The sequence below is a fragment of the Phascolarctos cinereus genome, unplaced genomic scaffold, assembly GCF_003287225.1.
Source record: "Phascolarctos cinereus isolate Bilbo 61053 unplaced genomic scaffold, phaCin_HiC Scaffold_726;HRSCAF=1367, whole genome shotgun sequence".
NCBI classification, from domain to species: domain Eukaryota; kingdom Metazoa; phylum Chordata; class Mammalia; order Diprotodontia; family Phascolarctidae; genus Phascolarctos; species Phascolarctos cinereus.
Genome location: NW_027556098.1, coordinates 271,734,366 through 271,756,656, shown reverse-complemented (window position 1 = coordinate 271,756,656; position 22,291 = coordinate 271,734,366). Strand labels below are relative to the sequence as shown.

At 44.6% G+C, this 22,291-nt stretch overlaps 1 protein-coding gene across 7 annotated transcripts in view; it reads left to right on the top strand.

Moving 5' to 3' along the window:
- FLI1 (Fli-1 proto-oncogene, ETS transcription factor) overlaps positions 1 to 22,291 on the top strand; it is a 166,920-nt gene that overhangs the window by 2,342 nt on the left and 142,287 nt on the right. The window contains exon 1 of one of the 7 annotated variants that reach the window (XM_020963782.2): positions 5,750 to 5,772. The exons of 2 other annotated variants lie outside the window; for them this stretch is intronic. Coding sequence is in view for 3 of the 5 variants with exons in the window: in XM_078147107.1 (XP_078003233.1) it covers positions 7,465 to 7,523 (59 nt within the window). In the remaining 2 variants the exon portion in view is untranslated. Of the gene's footprint in view, positions 1 to 5,749; positions 5,773 to 6,213; positions 6,237 to 6,919; positions 6,974 to 7,262; positions 7,524 to 22,291 lie in introns of those variants that run through there. 4 more of the 7 variants (XM_078147106.1, XM_020963781.2, XM_078147107.1 and 1 more) reach the window with 4 other exon arrangements.

The window sequence follows — 22,291 nt, the reverse complement described above, 5'->3', positions numbered from 1 at the left end:
ATTTTCGTCTTGTATCTAGGAGGTCAGTGCTGTGAATAGTCTATCCCAGGCAGAGATAGGACACTGGAAGGGCGACTGGGCGGCCCAGGCAAGGCTGCGATAGTACTGGGGCTTGGATAGGAGGCTCCAAGCCCTTCCAGTCTTCTAAGCGTGATGATGACTGGGAGAAGGGAACTACCTCTATGGATCTCCATCCGTGCGCGTCTGCATTTGGGGGATTCCTGGAAGTGACAGCTCTTACTGTCTCGAGATGTCCTTTTTCTTCGGTGCAAGATCTATGTGTCTGGTTCATTTTTTTCACTTCGTCTCCCCTAATCTTATCCTCCCTCCCACCTTCCTCCACCCCCTCCCAAGAAAGTATTGCCGCTATATTTGACTTAGTGCAGAAAGGCGGTGGGTATGGGTGTGGGTGTTTTCCCCCACAACAGCTCCCAAGAATGTAAACAAACCAAGGCGGGGACATCTGGGTTACACGTTTAAGGAAAGTCTACAGCCTGCCACCGCCCGGAGTAGGGCGGGGCGAGGCGGGGCGGACTTGGCGGACCAAGGGGAGGAGGGAGGGAGGAAAGGGGAAAAGTGAGAGAAGTAGGGAAGGGTCGTAACCACAGTCACTGGAGCAGCGAATCTCCCTGCTTCCGAAAGGCGACCTTGGGTTAAAGACTGTCCTCTCTTCTTTGCCCTTGTCTCTTTCAAGACTGTCTCCTCCACTCCCTGTTTCGAGAAAGAAAGAACGGACGCCAATCACCTTAAACCTCCACCCTCTTTCACCCTGTTACTCATGTCAGACCCTCTTCCCCCAAAGTACAGGCAGATTTGTGGAAACCAATTATGCATGCAGGTACAGAAAACATGCAAGGGTGTGTGTGTGTGTGTGTGTGTGTGTGTGTGTGTGTGTGTGTGTGTGTACAGGAATACAAAGCACACTGAGGTGAAGAATGCTTACACCCCAAGGAGATCCCCATTAGCAAGTATGAGAATCATAGTGCACCCAACCAGTTGCCACTAATTTGCATGAGAGAACTACTTAGATTAGTTCGCACAGCTAGGTTACTCTTCAGAATCTAAGGGCTTTAACTTAAAAGTAGGGGCTGTGTGGATTTTATGCCAGGAAATTGAAGGGTATATCTGATTTTGTGAAAGTGTCTCTCTTTTGCGCACATTCCCAACCTTCAGGAAATTTTCATTCCCAAATAAATGAAATTGTCTTAGATAAGTTAAGTCAGCATGTTGAAGCTACCCTGAACCAAAGACTAGAAATGTGAATGAGTTAAGTTCAAGGGCCTGTCCCCCACCCCCTACTTTCCAGGAGTGCAGTCCCTGGCATAGACATGCCGCCCCACCTTCCCCCCAAAAAGAGGGACATTTGGCAGTATTAAGCCTGGCCCAAGAATCTTTCTAGGCTAGGTAGGGCAGTACAGGAGCAAACCAGGAGAAGCTGGTGCCGAGGACAGGAGCTGTATAACTGCTGGAGGAGAGTTAAGTGCAAAAAACTTCTTTTAAAGGGGAAAATGGATTTTTCTCCAGCCACAACGTTTGTATTGCTGGACAAAGAGGAGCATTGATGGAGGCAAAGGGTCTGCGTGCAGGCTACAATCTTGGGTTTGTTTCTTGTGCTCCCTCCTCTGACCGTTTGCCAGTGGGGGCACAAACAGTCTCTGGGTTGCCAAGCCCCTGACGTTCCCCTGTCAAGTCTCAGTCCTGGAGGCTGTTGACAAACTTTAGTGAGGCTTAGGTTAGTGGGGGAGCAGAGAGTGGAAAGAGTGGAGCTCTAGCCAAGAAGGTGACAGGACTAGGCACTCTCTCCAACCCCACTTCGCAGCCTGCCAACCCTTGAATCCCAGGAACTGAATGGAGATGACTGGCTGTCCAAGCTTCCCTCCTCAGTCACCTACCACCTGGTGAAGGAGAGGTGTCCATTCTAACACCCCTTCACTACAAACTTTGCTATAGATAAAGATGGGGTGAAGAATAGCTGGGGCAAAGAAATGAGGACAAATTAGAAGGAAAAAAGGAAGATGAAACAAGGAAGAAGGGGGGGGGTAGAACTGTATGTTGACAAATGGCGGGTAAGTGCAAGACAGAGAGACCAGAAGAGAAGAGAATGGATAATTTGAAAGAGACAAGGGCAAAGAAGAGAGGACAGAAACAATTTCAGAAATACCTTCTTCTCTAATCACTGCCTTCTCCATACCTGACTCCCTTTCTCCTCCACTTCTTTAGCCCTTTCTCCATAATAGGTTGTCTCTTAACTTCCCAGTACTTTGTCTCTTGTCCCTCATCCCAGGGCCAAGAAATCCTTTCTCCTTACTCTTCAGAGTAACTCACTCAACAGCCTGGTATTGTCCTTCCAGAGAAGTATCCTGGGAAATGGATGCATGAGGCAGGGGTGAAGGTGGAGGAGGATTTTGGACAAACTCCCTTAGTTATTAGTCTATGCTTTTTAACAGTTAGGCTTGGGTGCCCACTCCCTCAACATCTTCCTACTGGAATTCAAGGGTCCTTCAAGACCTGTGAAGCAGAGAAGGGCACTGGGTTTGGGGAGATAGGTCATTGGTTCTCAGTTCCTTGTGCCCCCTCCCCAAATACCCCAACAACCACTGTGTAGTTCCTCCCTGATGTGCTCTCTATGCACCCCCTTCACCTCCCCACGTAGTGTTTTTAACCAGCTTGGTGTTAAGGAAGAAAGAGCAGGGTTAGTGGGTGGGGGTGGGTAGAAGGCTTTAAATCTTTCTTCAAATCTCCAAGTAGATGAAGTCTGAGGAACAAATTCAAAGCAGGCGCGCCTGGAGAGCCGTCTAACAGAAATATTCCCCAGCATTCAAGCGCATCCAGGGGCGGCTCGAAGCAGCCTTGTTTGGCTAAGGTCAGACGAGACTCGAGTTCTCCAATAAAAATAAATCTCAAATTAATTATGGCCTCGAGCGAGGGGCCAGACACTTGAAGCTGCAGCTCTGCAGTCTGGGTTTTTGGCGTTCTCTCTCCCACCCCCCTCTCTTCCCTACTCTCCAGCCTCCCTCCCCCTTTGCCAGTTAGCCTCCAAGTTGAGTCGTGGTGGAGTAGGGAGGAGGAGGACACAGCAGCCAAGAGAGACACCCAGCTGGGCTTGGCATCTTTAGGGGTTTCAAGTAAAGGATCCACCCTAGTCTACAGGGTCAGCCTCAAAGATGTAGCGGCTCTGAGACTAGCTGCTCCTCCTTTCCCACAGGATGATGGGTACCAAACTGGCTGGTGCTAACTGAGGCCAGGGACAAAGAGTCTGGAAAGCTCTTAACCTGGTCAAAGAGTTGTATGTAAGGGGGAGGGGAGAGGGGACTGACTGACAGACAGAGCCAAGAGACCTTAAGCTACATTTAATGGCTCTCCTCCCAAATTAAGCAAAGAAGGGATCCCTAATCTTTAGGATTTTGGATGTTTGGAGTGAGGATAGAACAGCTCCATCTCTAGCCACCTTCTCCGCCAAGTCCCCCTCCCTCCCCCAAATATCAAAGGAGTGTTCACTACCTGCAACTAGATGCAAAGAGAGGAGCGTACAGTTTCTATAATTCATTCCCACAGGTATTCGCTTAGATGATTACCTGTTCAATTCCACGTACAACATATCATTATAAGAAACCTTTAACTTTTTTCTTCTTTTTTACAGTTAGAAAATAAAGTTGCACTTGGTCCCTTTTACTAGCCAAGTTCTCCTTGGACATAATAAATCAGACTCACTAGAATTTAGGACACTTTTCCTTGATCTGATGGTGACGGTGGTGGTGGGTGCATGAGAGCTAAAAGAATTGAACATCCTTTAGATAAAGTGTATCCTGTGAGGAATTTGTATGAGATTAAGGAATCAAAACATATGGGAGGAGGAGAAAGAAATACAGAGAGAGGAAAAGGGAAGGGAAAGAAATAGAGAGAGAGAGAGAGAGAGAGAGAGAGAGAGAGAGAGAGAGAGAGAGAGAGAGAGAGAGAGAGAGAGGACGACAGGGAGAGACATCCTTCAGGGAAAGGGCTTTTCTTTTTTTCCTTTAACTCCCAGGGCAGTCTTCCACTGTAGCCCGCCTGACCGCAGGCTCTCTATCAATTTGTCTCAATGCAAACATTCGAAATATTCTGTTTGGCTGCTCGTGAAAACAATCTGAGCTGCCAGGATCAAACCATCTTTCCAGATGTCTGGTGGTAACCACATTAAACAGGGCAGAGTTGTTTACTGTTGTGTTTGGTTTGTTTCTTTCGGGATCTGGGGGAAGGGGGGAGGGAATCCAACATTATATACCGAGTTACATAAGTGGAACTGAATTGTACATCAGCTTGTAAGTTTCGACGCCCTAGTAGAAACCACTTATTTCTCCGCAAAGTCACGCAGAGTCTGGGGAGTAAATTTTCTTCTTTTTTGGATTCTTGGGAGACTTGGGGGCGGGTAACTTGGGAGACCTGGCAAAGACAGAAGCGCGAGGTAAATTGGCTATTCAGAAACTAGTACTGTTTATGTGTTACATAGTCTTTCCCCACCCCACCCCCACCTTTAAAATCGCTCAAACTTTGTCTAAAAGGCACGATCACACAGTTGTTTTCGATTCGATGTTCCAATGAAAGAGACGGAGAGAGAAGGATCCTTCGGATTATCTGTTTTAATAGTTAGCATCTTCAATGAAAAACGCAGGTCTCTCTAAAACGCTTTGAGGGAACCTGGGGGGGGGGGATGGAGATACTGTAAGTGATTGAAATGATCATTGGAATAGAGAGAGATCAGTGTTTTGCTGGTGTTCACCTAAGGTAGGGAAGAAGCATCCAAAATCTCGTGCAAAATGTGGGGTGTATTTTGAAGCAGGGGCTATGCTATAGTGAGGCGCGGGGATGGGAGAGCCTACAAATATCATGGAGTTGTTCTTTAAAGCTGGGGCAACTACCACACGTCCTTGCTATCCTAAGGAAGGGGGTCCCTGTCTCCGCTTCTTGTTGAAAATAGAGAAATTTAGACTTGGGGAGTAGGTGAGTCTCTTTGATGGGGTTCCACTTGGAGGTGTTTTTCTTTTGCTCCTCCGAAAGTCTTGTTATTGTTTGAAGGTCGGCGGAGTATGGGCTGAAAAGGAAACAATTTGGGGTTTGAAAGGATGTAATTCATTCTTACTTTTCCTTTAACCTCTTTCTTTTCTGGAAAGCATGTGGAAAAGCAGAAGAGAGAGAGAGGGAGCCTGAGTGGGGCGAAGAGGGAGAGGGCGGTTGGAGAGGAAAGGGTTAAGTCTGATTTCTTTTAATTGAACTCCAGTCCTTGTGGCCCCAGGCAAAGGGGGGGACCTGACCCCGCTAGCAGTAACCAGATGTGGCGGTCTCGGGGGATCCCCGGAGCAGACCCCAGGATTGAGAAGCAGACAGGAGGAGGGGAGGGGGAGCCAGTCGCAGTTCCCCCTTCTGCTGGGCCCCCATCCTTCCACCCCCACCTCGGCTGAGTCTCAATAGTTGGCAAGCTGCACCCACGGCTCCAGGTCTGGTCACGTTCAGTCCCGTGTCTGTATCCGAACCGAAAATTGGAGCTGAATTGATGAGGCTAATTTCAAGAGGGGCGAAGGGGGAGGGGGAAAGGGAAGGAGAACGAGCGAGCTCTACGGCTCAATTGCTCTTGAAGAAATAAAGAATTAATAAGTCACTTCTACGGCTGCCACGGAGACCTTTTGATTTTTTTTCTTTCCAATTCACTTGGATCCCATTCGGATTTTTCCCCCCCCTGTCGGACTCTTAAATAAAAGTGAGAAAGTCCAAAGTGTGGTCAGGAGAGCGCTGGACAAGGTAACCTGTTTCTGTAGCACCCGGGAGAAAGCGAACCCAGGCTGAGTCCACCCGCCAGCCCTCTTTCCCTCCCTTCGCGCTTCTCTCCCGTTTCTCCACAGCCCTAGGGTTCCAGGCGCCTGTCTAAGTGGGAGTTGGGGAGCTCCGGGGCTCGAGACTGTCGGGGTTCCCACTATCTGAGCTTAGGCTGGGGAGAGGGGAGAGGTATCGATCGAGACGGTTGGTGGGTGGAAGTTCTCGGAAGAGAGAAGTCTGTTTTCTTTGCAGTTCTCTGCGACCGTGGCTGGCGGAACGGGCTAGTCTGCGGTCCAATCCACTCAGTCCATTTGCGAGAGACTGGAGGGTTGTTTCGGGACGACAGTTAGTTTCTCCCGGAGGCACCGACGTCTCGGCAACCCTTCGGGAGGGGTTGGAAAGCATGGGTTGGCTTTGCAGCCTGATGTCAAGAATAAATGGCTTTTGGAGTAAGTGCATTGGGGCTGGGTGGGTAGTTACCCTAGCATCACCTCCCTCCCCCCTTCCTCCAAGAAGATCTCCCGGGCTTGGAGCTCCCTTTAGTACCCCTTTTCTGCTAGTCCCCACAGCAGGAGGGCGGCTTCGGGGTAGTGAGAGAACTCGTAGAAGTTCGAGGCGAAAGGAGGGACTTTGGGAGACTGTCCTTTCACGTAAGAACGAGAGTGCTCCACGCTCAGTTTGGGGAAGAAGTAGGGGAGTCTGAGGGGGTGGGGTGGGTCCTGCTTGTGAAGGTATTCAAATATCCCCTCGGTGTTCTGAGCTCCTCCTGGAGGAGTATTTGTCTGGTCTGTGAAAAATTGTGAACATAGGGAACCCTTGGAAATCATCACTTTGAACGATTATTGTTACTAGGATTCTGTCCTATCTACATCGTTCCCGGTATTCATCAGGTTATACAAACCCCAGAGAACTTTCCCGGGTTTTTTCCCCCCCTTCCAAAGTTTTTACTCCGGCTGGAAAAAACATTAATGAAAATATCTGTGGGAAGAGACGGAAAGTGAGTGAGTCAGGAGGGTTGCGTTCAGCCAACAGCCCCAGGGAAAAAAAGGAGCGGGGGGGGGGGAGGGGGGGGGGGAGAGGCAAATACGTTTCACACTTGACTTTTTGGGGAAGAACCACGGGGTAGGTGACTTGGGGGTTAGAAGACTCTGGGACTACAGGAATCAGGCTGAGCACGGAGCTGAGGGTGGGTAGCATTATTGTTCTAGCGTAGCTCTTATCTCCCTGAAGCGAGTATCCTGTGTGTGCCGCGTATGAATGTATCTACAGTATCTACGTGTATATTTATATAGTGTGTGTGATGCAAAAAGCAGGACCGGCGGAGAGGAGGGAGAGAGGGAGGGAGAGGGGGGAGGGGGAAAGGAGAGAGAGAGAGAGAGAGAGAGAGAGAGAGAGAGAGAGAGAGAGAGAGAGAGAGAGAGAGAGAGAGAGAGAGAGAGAGAGAGAGATAGGACTTCCTCTCCGATTCGCAAAGTGAAGTCACTTCCCAAAATTAGTTGAAAAAAAGTTTCATCCGGTTAACTGTCTCTTTTTCGCCCCGCTACAACAACAAACGTGCAAAGCGGGGAAGAGGGCAAGGAGCTCACTGGGGGGACGCGGACAGGGGGCCAGGAGCTGGAGAGGTGCGGGAGCGGAGACAATCCGAAGGGGCTGCGGGGTTAGGCTCTAACCGGGTCAATGTGTGGAATATTGGGGGGCTCGGCTGTAGACTTCGCCAAATGGACGGGACTATTAAGGTAAGAGTCTGAAGAGGGGATCGGGGCTGACGAGAAGCAAAGAAGCTCGGTTGGGGGAACAGAGTGGGGGCGTCAGGCTGGGGCGTGAGGATGCTGGGGTCCGGAAGACGTGGCTGCTTTTCTCCTCTATTCTCCTGCTTTCCCTTCACGTTTCTCCTTTTTCCGTTCTGGTTCGAAAGTTTCGTGCTGGGGGAGGGAAAAGGAACACCTTGCCAGCTCTCTGCGCTCCCTATGATTGGGGTAACTCCTACACAACCCCCAAATCGGAGCCGCGGTCATCCTGTCCTACAACCGGACTTCTTCCTCTCCCCGAGCCCAGCGCCTTCCCCTCTCACTTATTGCCAGCTGGGGGCGATGATAAGTGGGGTGGGGTTGGGGACGACCCTGGAGACATACAGCCAGGTAGCTGGGGAGGAAGCTTGGCTAAAAAAAGCTCCCCCGGGTCACATCTCCACTGAAGCCCCCACCCTGGGCACTCCCCTCCAGCCTCCTGGGATCTGAGAAGCAGAGAGAGAAGCCGAGGCAGCTAGGTTGTATAGTGGGCCCCAGGGAAAGCAAGTGGATTGGTTTCAGCCGGACAGGGGTGTGTGTGTCTGTTTGTCTGTCTGCAGTGGGGCTGTTCCAGATGTTAGCCCCTGTTTACATGTCGGCACTGGGCTGGTTTCCGTTCCTTCTATGTTACTTATACTGGCTCCGGGTCCTCTGAAAGCCCTGAAGCTGCCGGGCTTTACCTGAGACTGGTCGTCTTCTGCCTTCTTTTCCAATTCTTTGCGCCCCCACCCACCCACTTCCCCGTACGTGTGCCGTCTTCATTTTTCATTCCTTGGCGGGGGTGGGGGTGAGGGGCAAGGAGGACGGGATGGGACGCGGGAAGCAGAGAGGAGAGTGGTCTACAGGCGTTGTTCTCTGAAGGAAGGCCCAAGACGGGTTGGTGAGAGAGTAACTGTTCAGGAGGCGGGAGGCCGGCGGGCGGTTCAGAGCTCAGCTGGGAGCAGGGCCCAGCTGCCAGAGGGACTCTAATGAGAGTTGCTGACCTCTCCCAAAGTGTCACCTCTGATCAGCACAATGGCAGGCAGAGCGGTCGATGAGTGTTTGAGTGTATTGATACTCAAATTCTGTTTTTATTCCATCTTCTTTCTTCCCTGGAATTCCTGGAGAAACATAATGAGGGGGGCACACATACCCACACCCTCTCATGTTCCTTCCCCACAGACACAAACGATGACCTTATAGATTGCCTTCAGCAAAGGCGACAATTTTCATGTCTAGCCGAACAGCAGATAAACCAGACCAAGACTGAGCTATAAGGCAGCCCAGCACTAAGCAAAGAAAGTTTATCTGGAAAAGCCATTAGCTGGTGAACTGGGGGCCAGGTTTCTCCTTAATCCCCAAGACCTAAAGGAGAGAAACTCCCTACTTGGTTTGGTGCTTTTAAACACAAGGTTGGAGATAGTGGGTTTGAACAATTTCAAAAGATGCCTATCGCCTGGGTGGGGTCTGATGAATTTTTTTTTCCCCTTTGCCTTCTGCTTCTGAAAGCTGAAATTTGCTGATCTGGGGAAAAGACATTAACTGCAGGAACTTGAAATCTCTAGATTAGATGACTAACTGATTGTAACAAGTGTAAGTAAGAAGGGAGAATATGTGAGAAGGGGATGCTTAAGTAGAAGGTGCATGGGTGGAAAGTGGGAGCAGGAAGACACCTGGATAGATGCTAAAAAGAAAGGAGGGGTGGGGCTAGTTTAAGAAGGCAAGGGTCCTACTTTCTGTTACTGAAGTGGAATAGATATCTTTAAAATCTTCCTGACTTAGAAAAAAAGTTATTCATATCTAACGAACTAGATTTAAAATGCAGTCACTCTCTGTTAAAGTGGACATTTGCTGCTTATACCTATCCAAGAAAGTCACCCCTTAAAGCCGGAAGGGCAGGAACATGGCTTAGGGTCTTAATTCTTACCCCCTAAAGAGAAGTGAAGCAATATTTCTGAACAACTCAGACCTCCAAGCACAGGCCTTTAGCAAAGGGAGGAAGCTGTGGTCTTCGTACCCAGAAATGTGCCAGACTCTTTAGACACACACAGTGACTGGAATGGGCAATCAGCAAAGCAATCTCTCACAAGTAACTAGTAACTGGTCTCCCAGTCCCAGAGAGGAAAATTAAGTCCATTCCTTTTAAGAAGGTAGGGCAAATTCTGTGGATTCCTCTTTCCCATGTTGTGTGCAGGGGTTGGAAGGGACAAATTTGTGTGTTCGATTCCAGTCCCTATATACCTGGCTAAACAAAGCCACTTGAGGAATGGTGGAATCTAAAGAGAATTACTTTTTAGCCACCTAAGCTCAAATCTTCGATGGCCTGTGCTCTGGGCCACCCCCTTTAAGTTTTGGCACAAATTCATACCCTTAAATCATCTGTACACAACAACAGAGATGTTGCATTTGAATTGCCTGTTTATGCTCAACCTTTGAAGGGGAGAAACCTAGACCAGTTTACACATAATGTCCATGATTAGAAACAATATAGTATAGAGGAAAGAGCTCTGGACTACAGAAGAGCTGGCTCTGCCACAAAATAGCTGTGATCTCCCTCTGCTTCTCAGACTATGTAATCTTTCCAGGCCTTAGTTTCTTCATCTGTAAAATGGGGAAAACTTCGTTCTCCAAATGCCTTTGATGGTTATCCTGAAGTTTAATGGAAGGGTAAAGTGCTGGAAATTTGAACACATGAATCATTCACAAACTGAACTGAATTCTAGCATTTTAAAATTTCCCGTGGTGAGCAATGTTATATTATCAGGGAGGCAAAGGACCTGAACTGGAACTCTGAACCTATTTATTGCTTATTTGACCTTAAAAAAAGGTTTCTTCTTTCTGGGCCTCAGTTTCTTCATCTGTATTATGAGAGGGTTGAATTAGATGATATCTAAGGTCCCTTGCAATTCTAATCTGTGGTCAGACTGGACAACAAGCTTTATACCTCCTTTGTTTCTTTGATTCTTAGTGGTGCAGAGTTTAAAAGGAAATTGTTTTCACACTTAAAGGGGGAAGATAGCATCCAACTGGCAAGGCAGATGTAAAGACTCTGTTCTCATCGATTACTTATTTTACTGCTCCTTTCACTGACCCTGCACCACTGTTTCCCATCAGTTCAAGAGTCTCCCTCTCTGTGGCTCCTCTCATCTGTAACCTGCCTTCCTGTGGCTGTCTGCTTCGTTGACTCTCCATTATTTTTCAGATTTCTTCAGAAAACACATTTCCCTCCTTTCCTTCCCCTCCCTTCTTCCATAAACTCCTTGGTGCCCAGTTCTTAACTCTGCTGCAAGGCCAACAAATTGTCCTCCATGAATTTTGAGAGCCATCTAATGGGTTTTTTAAACACACTCTTTCTGCCTACTCTATGGATCTCAGTGACAAGCTTCTGTCCTCTCCAACTGCTTTCTTACCTTTAACTTTCACTATTCCTTGGTGTGCATTGGTGCAAGTTTTCTTAGATAAGGTAGTGAGGTGCAATTGAAGAATGCCTGGAACTAAGTGTGGTTTTTGAAACCAGGTCATTTCTTGCAGCAGTAATCAACATCACATGCCTTTCACCACTGATAATATCACAGTGAGGAGGCGGGGTTGAGTGTTGCTTAATAATATAATTTAACTTATAGTCTATAATAGGAACAGGTAATAGTTCTACAGTACCTAGTTGTCATAATTCAATACTTTTGATCTGCAAAGAAGAAATATAGTGTCTATTATCATTATCTGTGTTTAAATTATATCCTCCTTACAGGACTGGAATTTCCATGTGGCTGGAAGGCACATTAAGATTTTGTATATCCCTCAGTACCTAGCAGAGTTCTGAGCACATAGTGGGTGGTCAATAAATATTCATTAAATGACTGAATCTTTTAGAAAGGTAATTGGAGCTAGAGTCCTTAAAAACATAGGACCTTGTGAGATCTGCACAGAACTGAAAGGTCCCAGGAAGAATTCCAGGCTGATCTGCCTTTCTGGTCCAAATGCCTCTGAGGCTCATTGAAATATTTTGAAAATATTTATGTGACTTGCTATTTCAAGAAGAAGTAGAGGGCAAAGCCACATTGCAGGATCACCAAAAGCCAATCTTTCAAGTCTACTTTAATCTGGACATGCATATGAAGATGGAGTAGAGCTTTTCCAGGCAACTTGTTTCTATGTGTTAGAACTACCATGGAGTACCTTCAAACCCTTAACATTGCAGGTCTAGAGAGATGTTACAGAAGAAAGACAATCAGGCTTTTAAAATAATAGAATCACAGAACTTCAGAGCTGGTAGGAATGATGATGATCTTTTCATCTTTGATTTAACTACATATAAAGAAATTGAAGTCCAGAGAATTTGTGACTTGCCAATGTCACACTGCTCCTTGTTGCTATTATCACAGCAACAAACTGCCTTCATTCACTTTCATTAGGATGACTCTTTTTTTTTGCTAGGCAATGGGGTTAAGTGACTTGCCTAGGGTCACACAGCTAGTAAGTGTTATGTGTCTGAGGCCAGATTTGAACTCAGGTACTCCTGAATTCAGGACCAGTGCTCTATCCACTGCACCACCTAGCTGCCCCCCCATTAGGATCACTTTTAATGGGGTATATTCTGTGAGTATGTGGTTGCAGATATATGCAGTTGTAAGTCCAAATACCTTTGTAAGAATATAACACAAAGGTCTCCCTTGAAAAGAAAACCAAATACTTCTATGCTAGTGAAAAAAATTAAATAATCGTATCTAGAATAATTTCCTATCTGCCCTCAAAAATTCAGATTCAAAACTCCCATCTTATTCAGTTTTGTGTCTGTTATGATTTTTTTAAAAAGCCTCAACCTGTAAGAAGTTTGCTTTCCTATAAACAAAGTCAACTTACAAATTGTGTCCATACAAATAGGCCAATTCCACTGAAAAACCAACAGGCTTGCCTGTAGACTACATATGGATAGGCAGGCTGAAGACTTATTTGACCACTCCACAAAATCTGTGATTGGCTTTCCATACATTGTTCTAATTAAATACAATCCATTCAGAAGCTCTAGCCCATAGCTTCTGCACTCTTCTGCCAGACTGGATATATTAAACACATCTTGAATAATAATGACTCTGAGATTCAAAGTTTCTGATTACCTTTCCATTTGTGAATAATAGATGACTTTGATTGGGTTAGGGAGTCATTTTGAGTCTAAGGAAGCCCATTAACCATAAATGAACTATGTGTCTAAGACCAAAACTGTGCAGATTCTGTAAAGCATATTGAATACCCATGATGCCAGGGAACCAGGAGGGGTTCCTGGAGGTTTGAATATTTGCTACCCCTTATAGGCCACCTCTTCTCCTTTTAATGTGCCAAAAAAGTAGATATCAGCCTACAGATCCCTAGAATGATGCCATTCTAGGGATGTCCCACCCTGTCTGAGGCTTCAGATTGGGTTTTCAGATTGGGATAGCTTGACTAAGGGCCAGGGATCAGGGTCTTAGGATGGATTTCTATTCTAATGGGGGTCCTAGAAATGATTATGGAGTACAAGAAAAATGTAAAGTCACAGGTCTGGGGAGAGAACTTCCAACTAAGGTGCTATGTCCCCAATGCCCCTGTGTTGTTATGGCCCTGCTAGGGTTTATAAGGGAAAAACCCTTCATTCCCTTTCTTTTAAAGAGTATGTAGTTAGCACTGTAGAGGTACAGGGGAAAAAAGAGTTTGGGTTTTGGTTTTGTGAAACACAGCTTTTCTTGGCTTGTACTTAGTGAAAATGTCTAAGTCTTTCCTTGGCCTATTGCTTTGTGATAAACTGGTGTTAATGGAGGCCAGCACTTACATAGACACATAAGTTGAGCATCCTTAAACATTTTAGTTCTCTTTTTAGTTCTCTTAAAACTTGGCCAGGTGTCAGTCCTTCTATAGGAGAGGGTACCCAGTTTCATTTTCGATTGCTTCATATTATCTCTCTTCCTCTGCTTGATCATTAATTGATTCATCAGGGAAACCCATCAATGAGATCATTCTTTATTTAAAAATATTTTTCGTATGCTATCATTATGTCATATTATCAAGCCCCCAGACCCTAGCATCAGTCACATATGTAGTTCAAAGTTTTCCCAGGACTTTTGGTTTATCCATCCAAACACTCTCATCCCCTCCTCTCTGAGGCAAAAGCAGACAGCTATTAAGGGGGAAAGTTAATTGGTCCCCTTAAATATTAGACTTGTAACCCCAGCCCCATTAGCACTACCAAACCTTACTATTCTCAACTCAGTCCCTGAGGAAACTGAGATAGAGAGTAGGTCTCTGACTTATCTGAGGCTACCAACAAGTTGGTAGCAGAGTCAGAATTAGGACCAAAAAATTCTGAGTCAGTGATGGCCAACCACCAGGCTATGCTGCTATCGCCTGCCTTTAAGAACATCTGTCTATTAAACAGCATCTGCTTATGAAATATAGCAGGATGGGGGGAAGCCCTATTTTGTATTATCCCCTACTTGTTCCTTTTGCTCTTCAAAATACAGTACATATATCATGTCTCCTTAGTATTCTACTAGTTTTATGGGATTTCTTTTATAATTTGGTGATTTATTTTATGTATGCTTAGTGTCAACAAAAAGTGAATAAACTCTAGGAATTGAGACAATTTTTTAAAAGGTTATTTTCCCTGAAATACAAATCAGATTTCTAATAATATTTTGAACTGTCTAGCAAAATACCCACATGAGTCTAATAATTCAGCTAGATTCTGCCAAACAAACCTGTAAATAATTGTAGCGTCATAGATTTAAAGCTAGAAGGATCCATAGAATAGTTTTCTAGTATCATCCCTCAGTTTTACAGATGGAGACATTGAGACCCAAAAAGGTTAAATGACTTGGCCTAGGTCACTCAGATAGTGGGTGGCAGATCTGGAAATCAAATACAGGTCCTTGGACTCCAAGTCTTTTTTTTTTTTACTACATACTTCATGCTGTCTCTATCTGACATGAGAGTAGTCTCAGAGGTTGTCTGCAGATACATCCTTCTGATAGTTTGGGGCCTCTTCTATATTGCTTAAGACCAAAACAAAATTCTGAAGCATTCCAAACTTTTCCAAAAGTGGAAGGTGTGGTGAGAGGTAGGCAACATCTCTACTTCAAAATGCCAGAGTATGAAATATCTCCCCAGCCCTCTCAAAGTGAATTAATATTAGGAAAATGAACCGCTTTTATAGTGGCAGGTCCCATTTACCAGTGTTATGTGTCCAATGTAATGAAAGGCCTTATGTCCCATCCAAGCACATATATGCACAGGGCCAGAGTTAAAGGTGTCACGGGAGCCTTAACCTAGAATTTCCAGACATTTGTGGGTTTAAGTTAGACAGAGAACATTCCAGGAACATAGTTATGGGGTCTGAACCTATATGCATATGTATACTATATGTGTATAGGAGTCTGAGTGTGCAATGCTCACTTTTGTATATTCTCTTTCATGTAACACACTGGTTATGCATAAAGAATTACATACACATTTATAAGTAGTCTTTAAATTATATCTGTTGCATCTGTCTAGCCAGCATTCATCTTATGTTTACCTAAATACATACAGGACAGATTACTATTCATTCTTAAGATCCTATGCCTGGCCCAAGGAAATATGGTATAGTAGAAAGGAAGCTGGCCTTAGATCCAGGAAGACCTGTATTCAGGTCCTGCCCCTTATACAAATTGACTGTGTGATCCTAGGTGAGTCACTTAACTTGTCAGGGCTTTAGGCCACACTCCAAGATTTGAATGTTCTGCCCATGCTGACTGAAGCTGGTTGTCATCTGGGAGTTCTTTGTCTCAATGAGATCACAGATCCAGTCCCTCCCCCCATGTCTCTGCCTGAAAATTCACCCCTCTTCTCTCCTTGGCCACAAGTAGGGTTGCTGTAACTAAATCATACAGAACAAATAGAATCATAGATGTTTAGAGCTGAAGGGAACCTTCAAGATCTTCTAGATCAACCTCTCATTTTACAGATGAGGAAACTATGGGCTATGGTATGATAATCCTCCCCCCACCCAAAGCCAACAGCAGATAGTGAGAGTTGGGACTTGAATCCAAGAGTACAGACTTCTGATCTTGTGCTTCTTCCATGAGACCACCCTTCCTTCTAGGAATAAAGTAGAACCATGAATGGTGTCTATCCAGATTCCGAATGACCTCTAGAAAAGGAGGTGGTCTATGTTATGTCTTTGGGCACCAATTCAAGGAGATTTCCTAAAGTGGATCTTTAGGGAGAGTTTGGGTTCTATCCAAAGGCAATGTCTAGGTCAGATCATTCACCATGTGGTGTTTTTTCCAGAAAAATCAGAGTTTTGGCCAAGTGCAACCTACTTATTGAGATTTTTCCTCCATCTCTTTTTACTTCCTTCAACACTAGGGACTGGTGCCTTAGCCTCTCTATTTGAGAAAAAAAAAGACTGTCATGGAGTTTTGGAACCCATTTATAAAGGAAATGCCTTTAAGATGATCCTGGATTGGACTTCAGAAACTTTGTTTTCTGTAGTAACTCCTTTTAACAGTTTATTTGGGTCAATCTGATACCTTCTCCCTACATCTTAGAGCCAACATGAGTATTCATGAGATGACTGTTGATGACTGTTGAAGGGACCTGGCTCTCCAGAGTAAGAACTATATGCATTTCTCAGGCTTGGGTTGTTTTCATTGCTAAGTGACACTGGAGCTGTGCTAATCCTTCTGCATTAATGCAAACTAAGAATAGGGCCTGGCTATGCTTTGGGGTCTTAAGCTATTTTCCAAAGTTTGGTCTCGATTAAAACCCAAAACACATTTGGCCCCAAGCGCCTTTCTCCTTGACTTTTAAAAAATCCTGTTTAATTGAAGGGAAATTGAATTCGTCTGGTTCTGATTCATTTACACTTAGCTCTTAAAAGACAATATTTTGAGGACTTATTTGATGTCCAAGAAGAATTTTGAGCCTCATAATGAGTTTTCTGGGAGGATTTTTTTTTTCTTAAAACAGGAAGTAGTGCTGTGCTGTGGGCAAACACCCTCAAACCCTGAAAGGGCCTGATTCAACCTGAAACTTTATCACCTACCATTTTGAGTGGGCTCTAAAGGTGGCAGAAAGGGCCCTTCTGTACCTGGGGCTGATCCCAAGAGCAACAAAACTACATGAGCTATGACCAAAGAGGTACAATCCACTGGAGCACTGATGCAATTATCTGGATAATTTATGCTTGAAGTCAGATTCAGACTCAGATTCTGAAGAAAAAAAATAGGATTGGTGGGGGCGGACATAAGACTAGCACGATCCTGAGAAAGTGTCCAATGAATTAAGTGAGTTGCTCAAGTCTTCCCATTTCTTTTCTTAAGCAGGGTCAATGTCTAGGTCTCAGGGCTGGGGAACCTACAGCCTTGAGGCCACAGGTGGCCCTCTAGGTCCTCAAATGAGGCCCTTTGACTGAATCCAAGATTGACTGAAATGCCTGGCTCGGTTTTCTTTGCCTAGGAAGTATTGCCTCTTTCATGACAGGAATGGAGGTGGACAAGAGAAAATGGTAGTCATAACCCCTGCATTACCTTGGCATGCTGAAGGGACAGAGAACTTCCCTGAGTCATTCCTAATGTCCGGAAGGTGCCAGGAGTTTCTGTGGTATAAGAGAGCATATAGATGCTTCACATTTTCTTTCCTCTGGCCCTCTATACCTTCCACACTCGGAACCTCCCCTTTCTCCCATTTTTTTAAAAAACAAGATGCACATATAATCTCCTTGTGGGTAGGGATTGTTTCATTACAAATATCAGGCATCTAATAAATGTTTGTAATTTGACTAAGACACATGCCTAACACACACAAAGAGAGAGAGACAGAGAGAAGAAAGAAAGAGAGAGAGGGAGAGAGAGAGAGAGAGAGAGAGAGAGAGAGAGAGAGAGAGAGAGAGAGAGAGTTGGAGATGAGAAAAGCAAAAGAAAGAAGAATGATGAGCAAGACAGGAGAAGGTTAAAAGGAAATCCTCATGAAGGGCATGCTTTCAAGCTCCAGTTTCTTCTGAATGACACTTCTTGTTATTTCAAGGCTGATTGACTTATAACTGCATCCAAACCCACCTCACATCAGTTCCTTTTATCAGCCCAAGTGAGACTTCCTGTGGACTAGCATGGCTTCCTGATGTATTTCCTTTTTCCTTTGGCAGAACAAAGAAAACTATAGCTCCAAAGATCCTTGGGACTGAACATAATGTTAGCATTGAAAAACTTTTTCATTATTTTTTTTTAAATTCTGAACATCCGTAGCTGAGGGTTGCTGCATCTGTGCCCTGAAATTCAGCATGGGGACTGGCACATGAGGTGAGGCTGGTGAGAAGGCAGCATGGCCTAATGGGAAGTGATCACCCCAGCTACTACTTAGAGATGTGACTTTGGGCTAGTCCCTTGATTACTTGGGCCTCTGATTCCATAGCTATAAAATGACCAACTTGTCAGTGTCTAAGTCCATTCTAATATGTTGTGATTCTGCAAGTCCCATTCTTCATCAGCATGAGGTTGTTGGCTTGAATGAACCCATCCTTGGTGGGTGACAGCATCTCTAAGAGGGAATAATGCTTCAGTCTTCCCTTCTGTAGGTAGCTAGGTGGCACAGTGAATAGAGCACTGGGGCTGGAGTCAGGAAGACCTGAGTTCAAATTCAGCCCCTGATGCTTACTGTGTGACTCTGGGCAAGTCACTTAACCTTTGCTTGCCTTAATCCACCAGAGAAGGAAATGGCAGACCACTCCAATATCTTTGCCAAGAAAACCCTACAGACAGTATGGTCCACAGGGTCAGGAAGAGTCACACATGACTGAACAACAAAAATAACCCTTTCCCCATCCCCTTCTTCCCAATGCACATCTAGCTGGGGCTCCTCCTTGATATCCCCAGCTCGTTCCTCATATCCCACAAACACACACACACTCGCCTCATTATCACTAAAAGATCTGTTCTGATGTCAGCCTTCAAAAGAGACCAAAGTTAAGAGAACTCCTCAAATTTATATATTCTGTTGTTCTAAGGAACTCTGAGAGCTTTATTCATCTCTCCATACTTCCTAAAAACCTGAGGAGATAGGAACAAGGGAAATGACATTCCTCACCAACAAAGAAGGAAACTGAGTCATTGTAAGAAATAAGAGTCTTGCTCAAATTAAAAACTGAGATCATAACAAGTAGCAATGAAAATTGAACCCAGATGTTCTGACTTCTGGACAGTAGGTGTTAAAGAGCATGAAGAGTAAAATCATGGCTGGAGTGAATGTGGGGTGCAACTAGGGATTTGTCCTAGGGTGTTAGCATGAAATAGGATGAGGACAGTTCTTCCTTGCAGCCTATTTTCCACGTAGGGGAGGGTGGGAGAGGAAGAGTCCAAGTTTGTGGCTGGGCAAAGGTCAGGGTTCTGCTAGGGAGATCCATGAGTGGCTCTTGGCAGAGAGGCAGCGTAGATCCTAGAAAGCATCAGGTTTGTGTGGTCAGTGGGCTCACTTTCTTCCCAATGAAGGGAGGCCCCTCAAAGGCCTCAATTGACCAGAAAAGAGGTATCCTTTTCTGGCCCTCATTCCACCTGGGGAGAAGGGGCACTCAAGGTGCTGAAAACACATTTTGTGTGGGGAACTGTACCTAAGTGTACTTCAGTCAGACAGTCAACAAGCATTTATTAAGCGTTTACTATGTACCAGGCACTGTAATAGGTTCTGGGGATAAAAGGGCAAAAACAGCCCCTGCCCACAAGAAGTTCATCCTCTTACCTTTTGATATATAGTCGTTAGCAGATTGCCAACAGAAGATTCACAAAGTACATCTAGTCAGATGAAGAAAATGATTTGGATTATTTATACATCACCTAAGAAATGGTTTTCTCTGAAAAAGCCATGCATCTGTTTTGCTAATGAATCACTAAACTACAGGGACTCAGGGATATACAGATATGGAGAAGCTTAAAGGTTATCTTGTCCTATTCTTTCATTTTACAGATGAGGAAACCAAGGTCCAGATGGGTTTCAAAGCTTGCCCGTCACACAGGTAGTGGTAGTGGCAGAACCTAGATTCAGACAGGAGCCAGTAATTAAATGCCACACTCTCCCTTTGTACCATACCACCTCTTCCCCAGGGCTAGGCTGGGTCCAAGGCAATCGTTCAGGTACGAGTATATTAAAAGGTATGTAGGACCTGTGACCAATTCTATACTCTTCAACATCTTTTTTTCTTCCTTTTTTTTTTGCCAGTAAAGTCAAGTTAAGATTATATATATATATATATATATACATATATATATATATATATATTTCAAGAGTAGCCATGAAGGAAAAAAGAAGTCCCTAACACATGAGACCTGAAGAGAATGTGTAGAAGTGGGAGAGGAGTAGTTCTACCCAATTTGTCTTGGTGTTTAATGGGAGGCAGGGTTAGGAGTTGATTTAAGCAGCTCGGTGGAAAGAGCACCCAACTTCAGCTGCCTGATACTTGCTGCTTTTATGACCTTGAGTATATGACTTAACTTTCCTGGGCCTCAGTTTCCTTGACTATAAAATGGGGGACTAGTTGACCACTGAGATCTCATCCAATTCTAAACCCATGATCCCATGGATCTTTTTTTAAGCTTAGTTTTGTTGTTGTTTTTTCCTTGAGGCATCTAGTCCTCCCTTCAAAGCTCAGAATTCTGTACTCTAGACACAGTATGTCATGCTGTTCAAGTCAATAGGGAGGACTTCAAAAGAAAACATAGGACCCATCATTTCTCTCCTATCCAATTCTAATTATAACATAAAGCCCCAGTGACTTCTGACTTCTCTTCTTTATTGAGACTACACTTGGTCAAAGGGCAAAGGTAACCTCTGACCAAATCAGAGTCTTCTTCAGTCTTTTGTGAGAGACTCCTTCTTGGAGCCAAGAGACATTCAACAAAGAATCTGCTATGTAACTTGTACTTAATGGATTTCGTGAAGTCTAGTCCCTTTGGGCTTATGAGATGATGACACGGAAGCCAAAAAAGAACCAATTCTATTCTGGAAATATTCAGAAAGGCATAGTGTCCAGAGCATAGGGGATGATAGTTCTGCTATCATCTGTCTTGGACAAACTACATTTAGAGTAGAATATTCAGTTCTGGGTGTTGCATGTGAGGAATGACATGCAGTAGATCAACTGAAATATTGTGGGAGCTGGAGGGAGAAACAACCAAGGTGGTGAGAGCTTTGTGGAATATGCTATACATAAATTGGTCAAAGAAACTAGAGGATATTTAGCTTGCACAAGAGAAGACTTAGGAAAAAGTGTAATAGCAGTCTTCAAAATTTTGAAGATCTGATATATAGAAAAGTGGTTAGACTTGAGGGAGGTGGGAAGCAGAGGGCTGAGCTAGGAGCAATGCACTTCAGTTGTAGAGAGGCTGACTTAAATTTGATTTTAGGAAAACCTTAATAATCAGATCAGAATTGTCCAAAAGTATAGGGCTACCCTGAATGGAAGTGGGCTTCCTCCTCTCAATTGAGCTTCAGTCAGAAATTAAATGACCACTTGATTCTTGAAGAGATTCTTAGACTAGCATGGATTGTACTTCTGAGGTCTTTTCTAACTTCTTGAACCTGTGATTCAGTAGACAGAATGAGATGTGGTGAGAGAGTTGAATTTAGGCTTCATCAGACATGAACTCTCCTAATGGCGGGGGCCAGTCTGACCCAGACCCTGCTAGGCCCTGGGCACCTCTTCTCTTGATTTTCAAATCCCATGTGTATTTCATGGGAAATTTCATCCGTCTGTTTCTGATTCGTTTACAATTAAAGACTCAGAGCACTGGTTTTGTAAGAGTCGTTTGATATTCCAGATTCTTCTTGGCCCTTATTTTTTTCCTTCTAAGAGTTCACAGTAGTTTAATAGATGTTGTTCGGACATTTGCATGCTTAATTGTTGAGGTAATTAGAAACAGGAGAAAATGTCTTCATGAGTGGTGGAAAACTAGCTATGTGTTTAAGAGGTGGTATGGTGTTGAACTGAACATTGAACTGGGAGCAGGAAAACTGGCTGCAATACCTGACTGGTTCTTTGACTGTGGGAAGGTCATTTCAGTTCTATGAGCTCAGTTTACCTCTCCATAAAATGAAAGGTCTGAACAATGTGACCTCTAAAGTCCATTCTATCTCTGCGATTCTTTGAATAAGAGTATAAGAAGAGATCTAAATTTCCTTTGTGAATGCAGGATCTGATTACAATCAAAGGCGGTCTTTATGTACAGTAGAAATAACATATTCCTTTTAGCAACATTTTTTCATTCAGTTCCTATTCACATACCATTATGAGACCATGGACAATTTACTGCCTTCTGTAAGGCCAATAAGCATTGACATCCTTTCCAATAAATCAACAGACTAGTATAGGCTTCAGAAATGGAAAGATATACTTCTCCTTGACTCTCCTGATTTACCAAAGGGAGAAAGACCTGTATTCACCACAAATGTGGTTTCTGTTGAAAATATTATCTTCTACTGATGTCATCAAAAAACATTGATGCAAAAAGTCTGTCTAGAGGGGCAGCTAGGTAGTGCAGTGGATCAAGTACTGGTCCTGGAGTTAGAAGGACCTGAGTTCAAATCTGACCTCAGACACATAACACTCACCAACTGTGTGACCCTGGGCAAGTCACTTAACCCCAATTGCCTTCACACACACACACACACACACACACACACACACACACACACACACACACACACACGCAAAGCCTGTCTAGAAATGGTCTTACATTAGATGC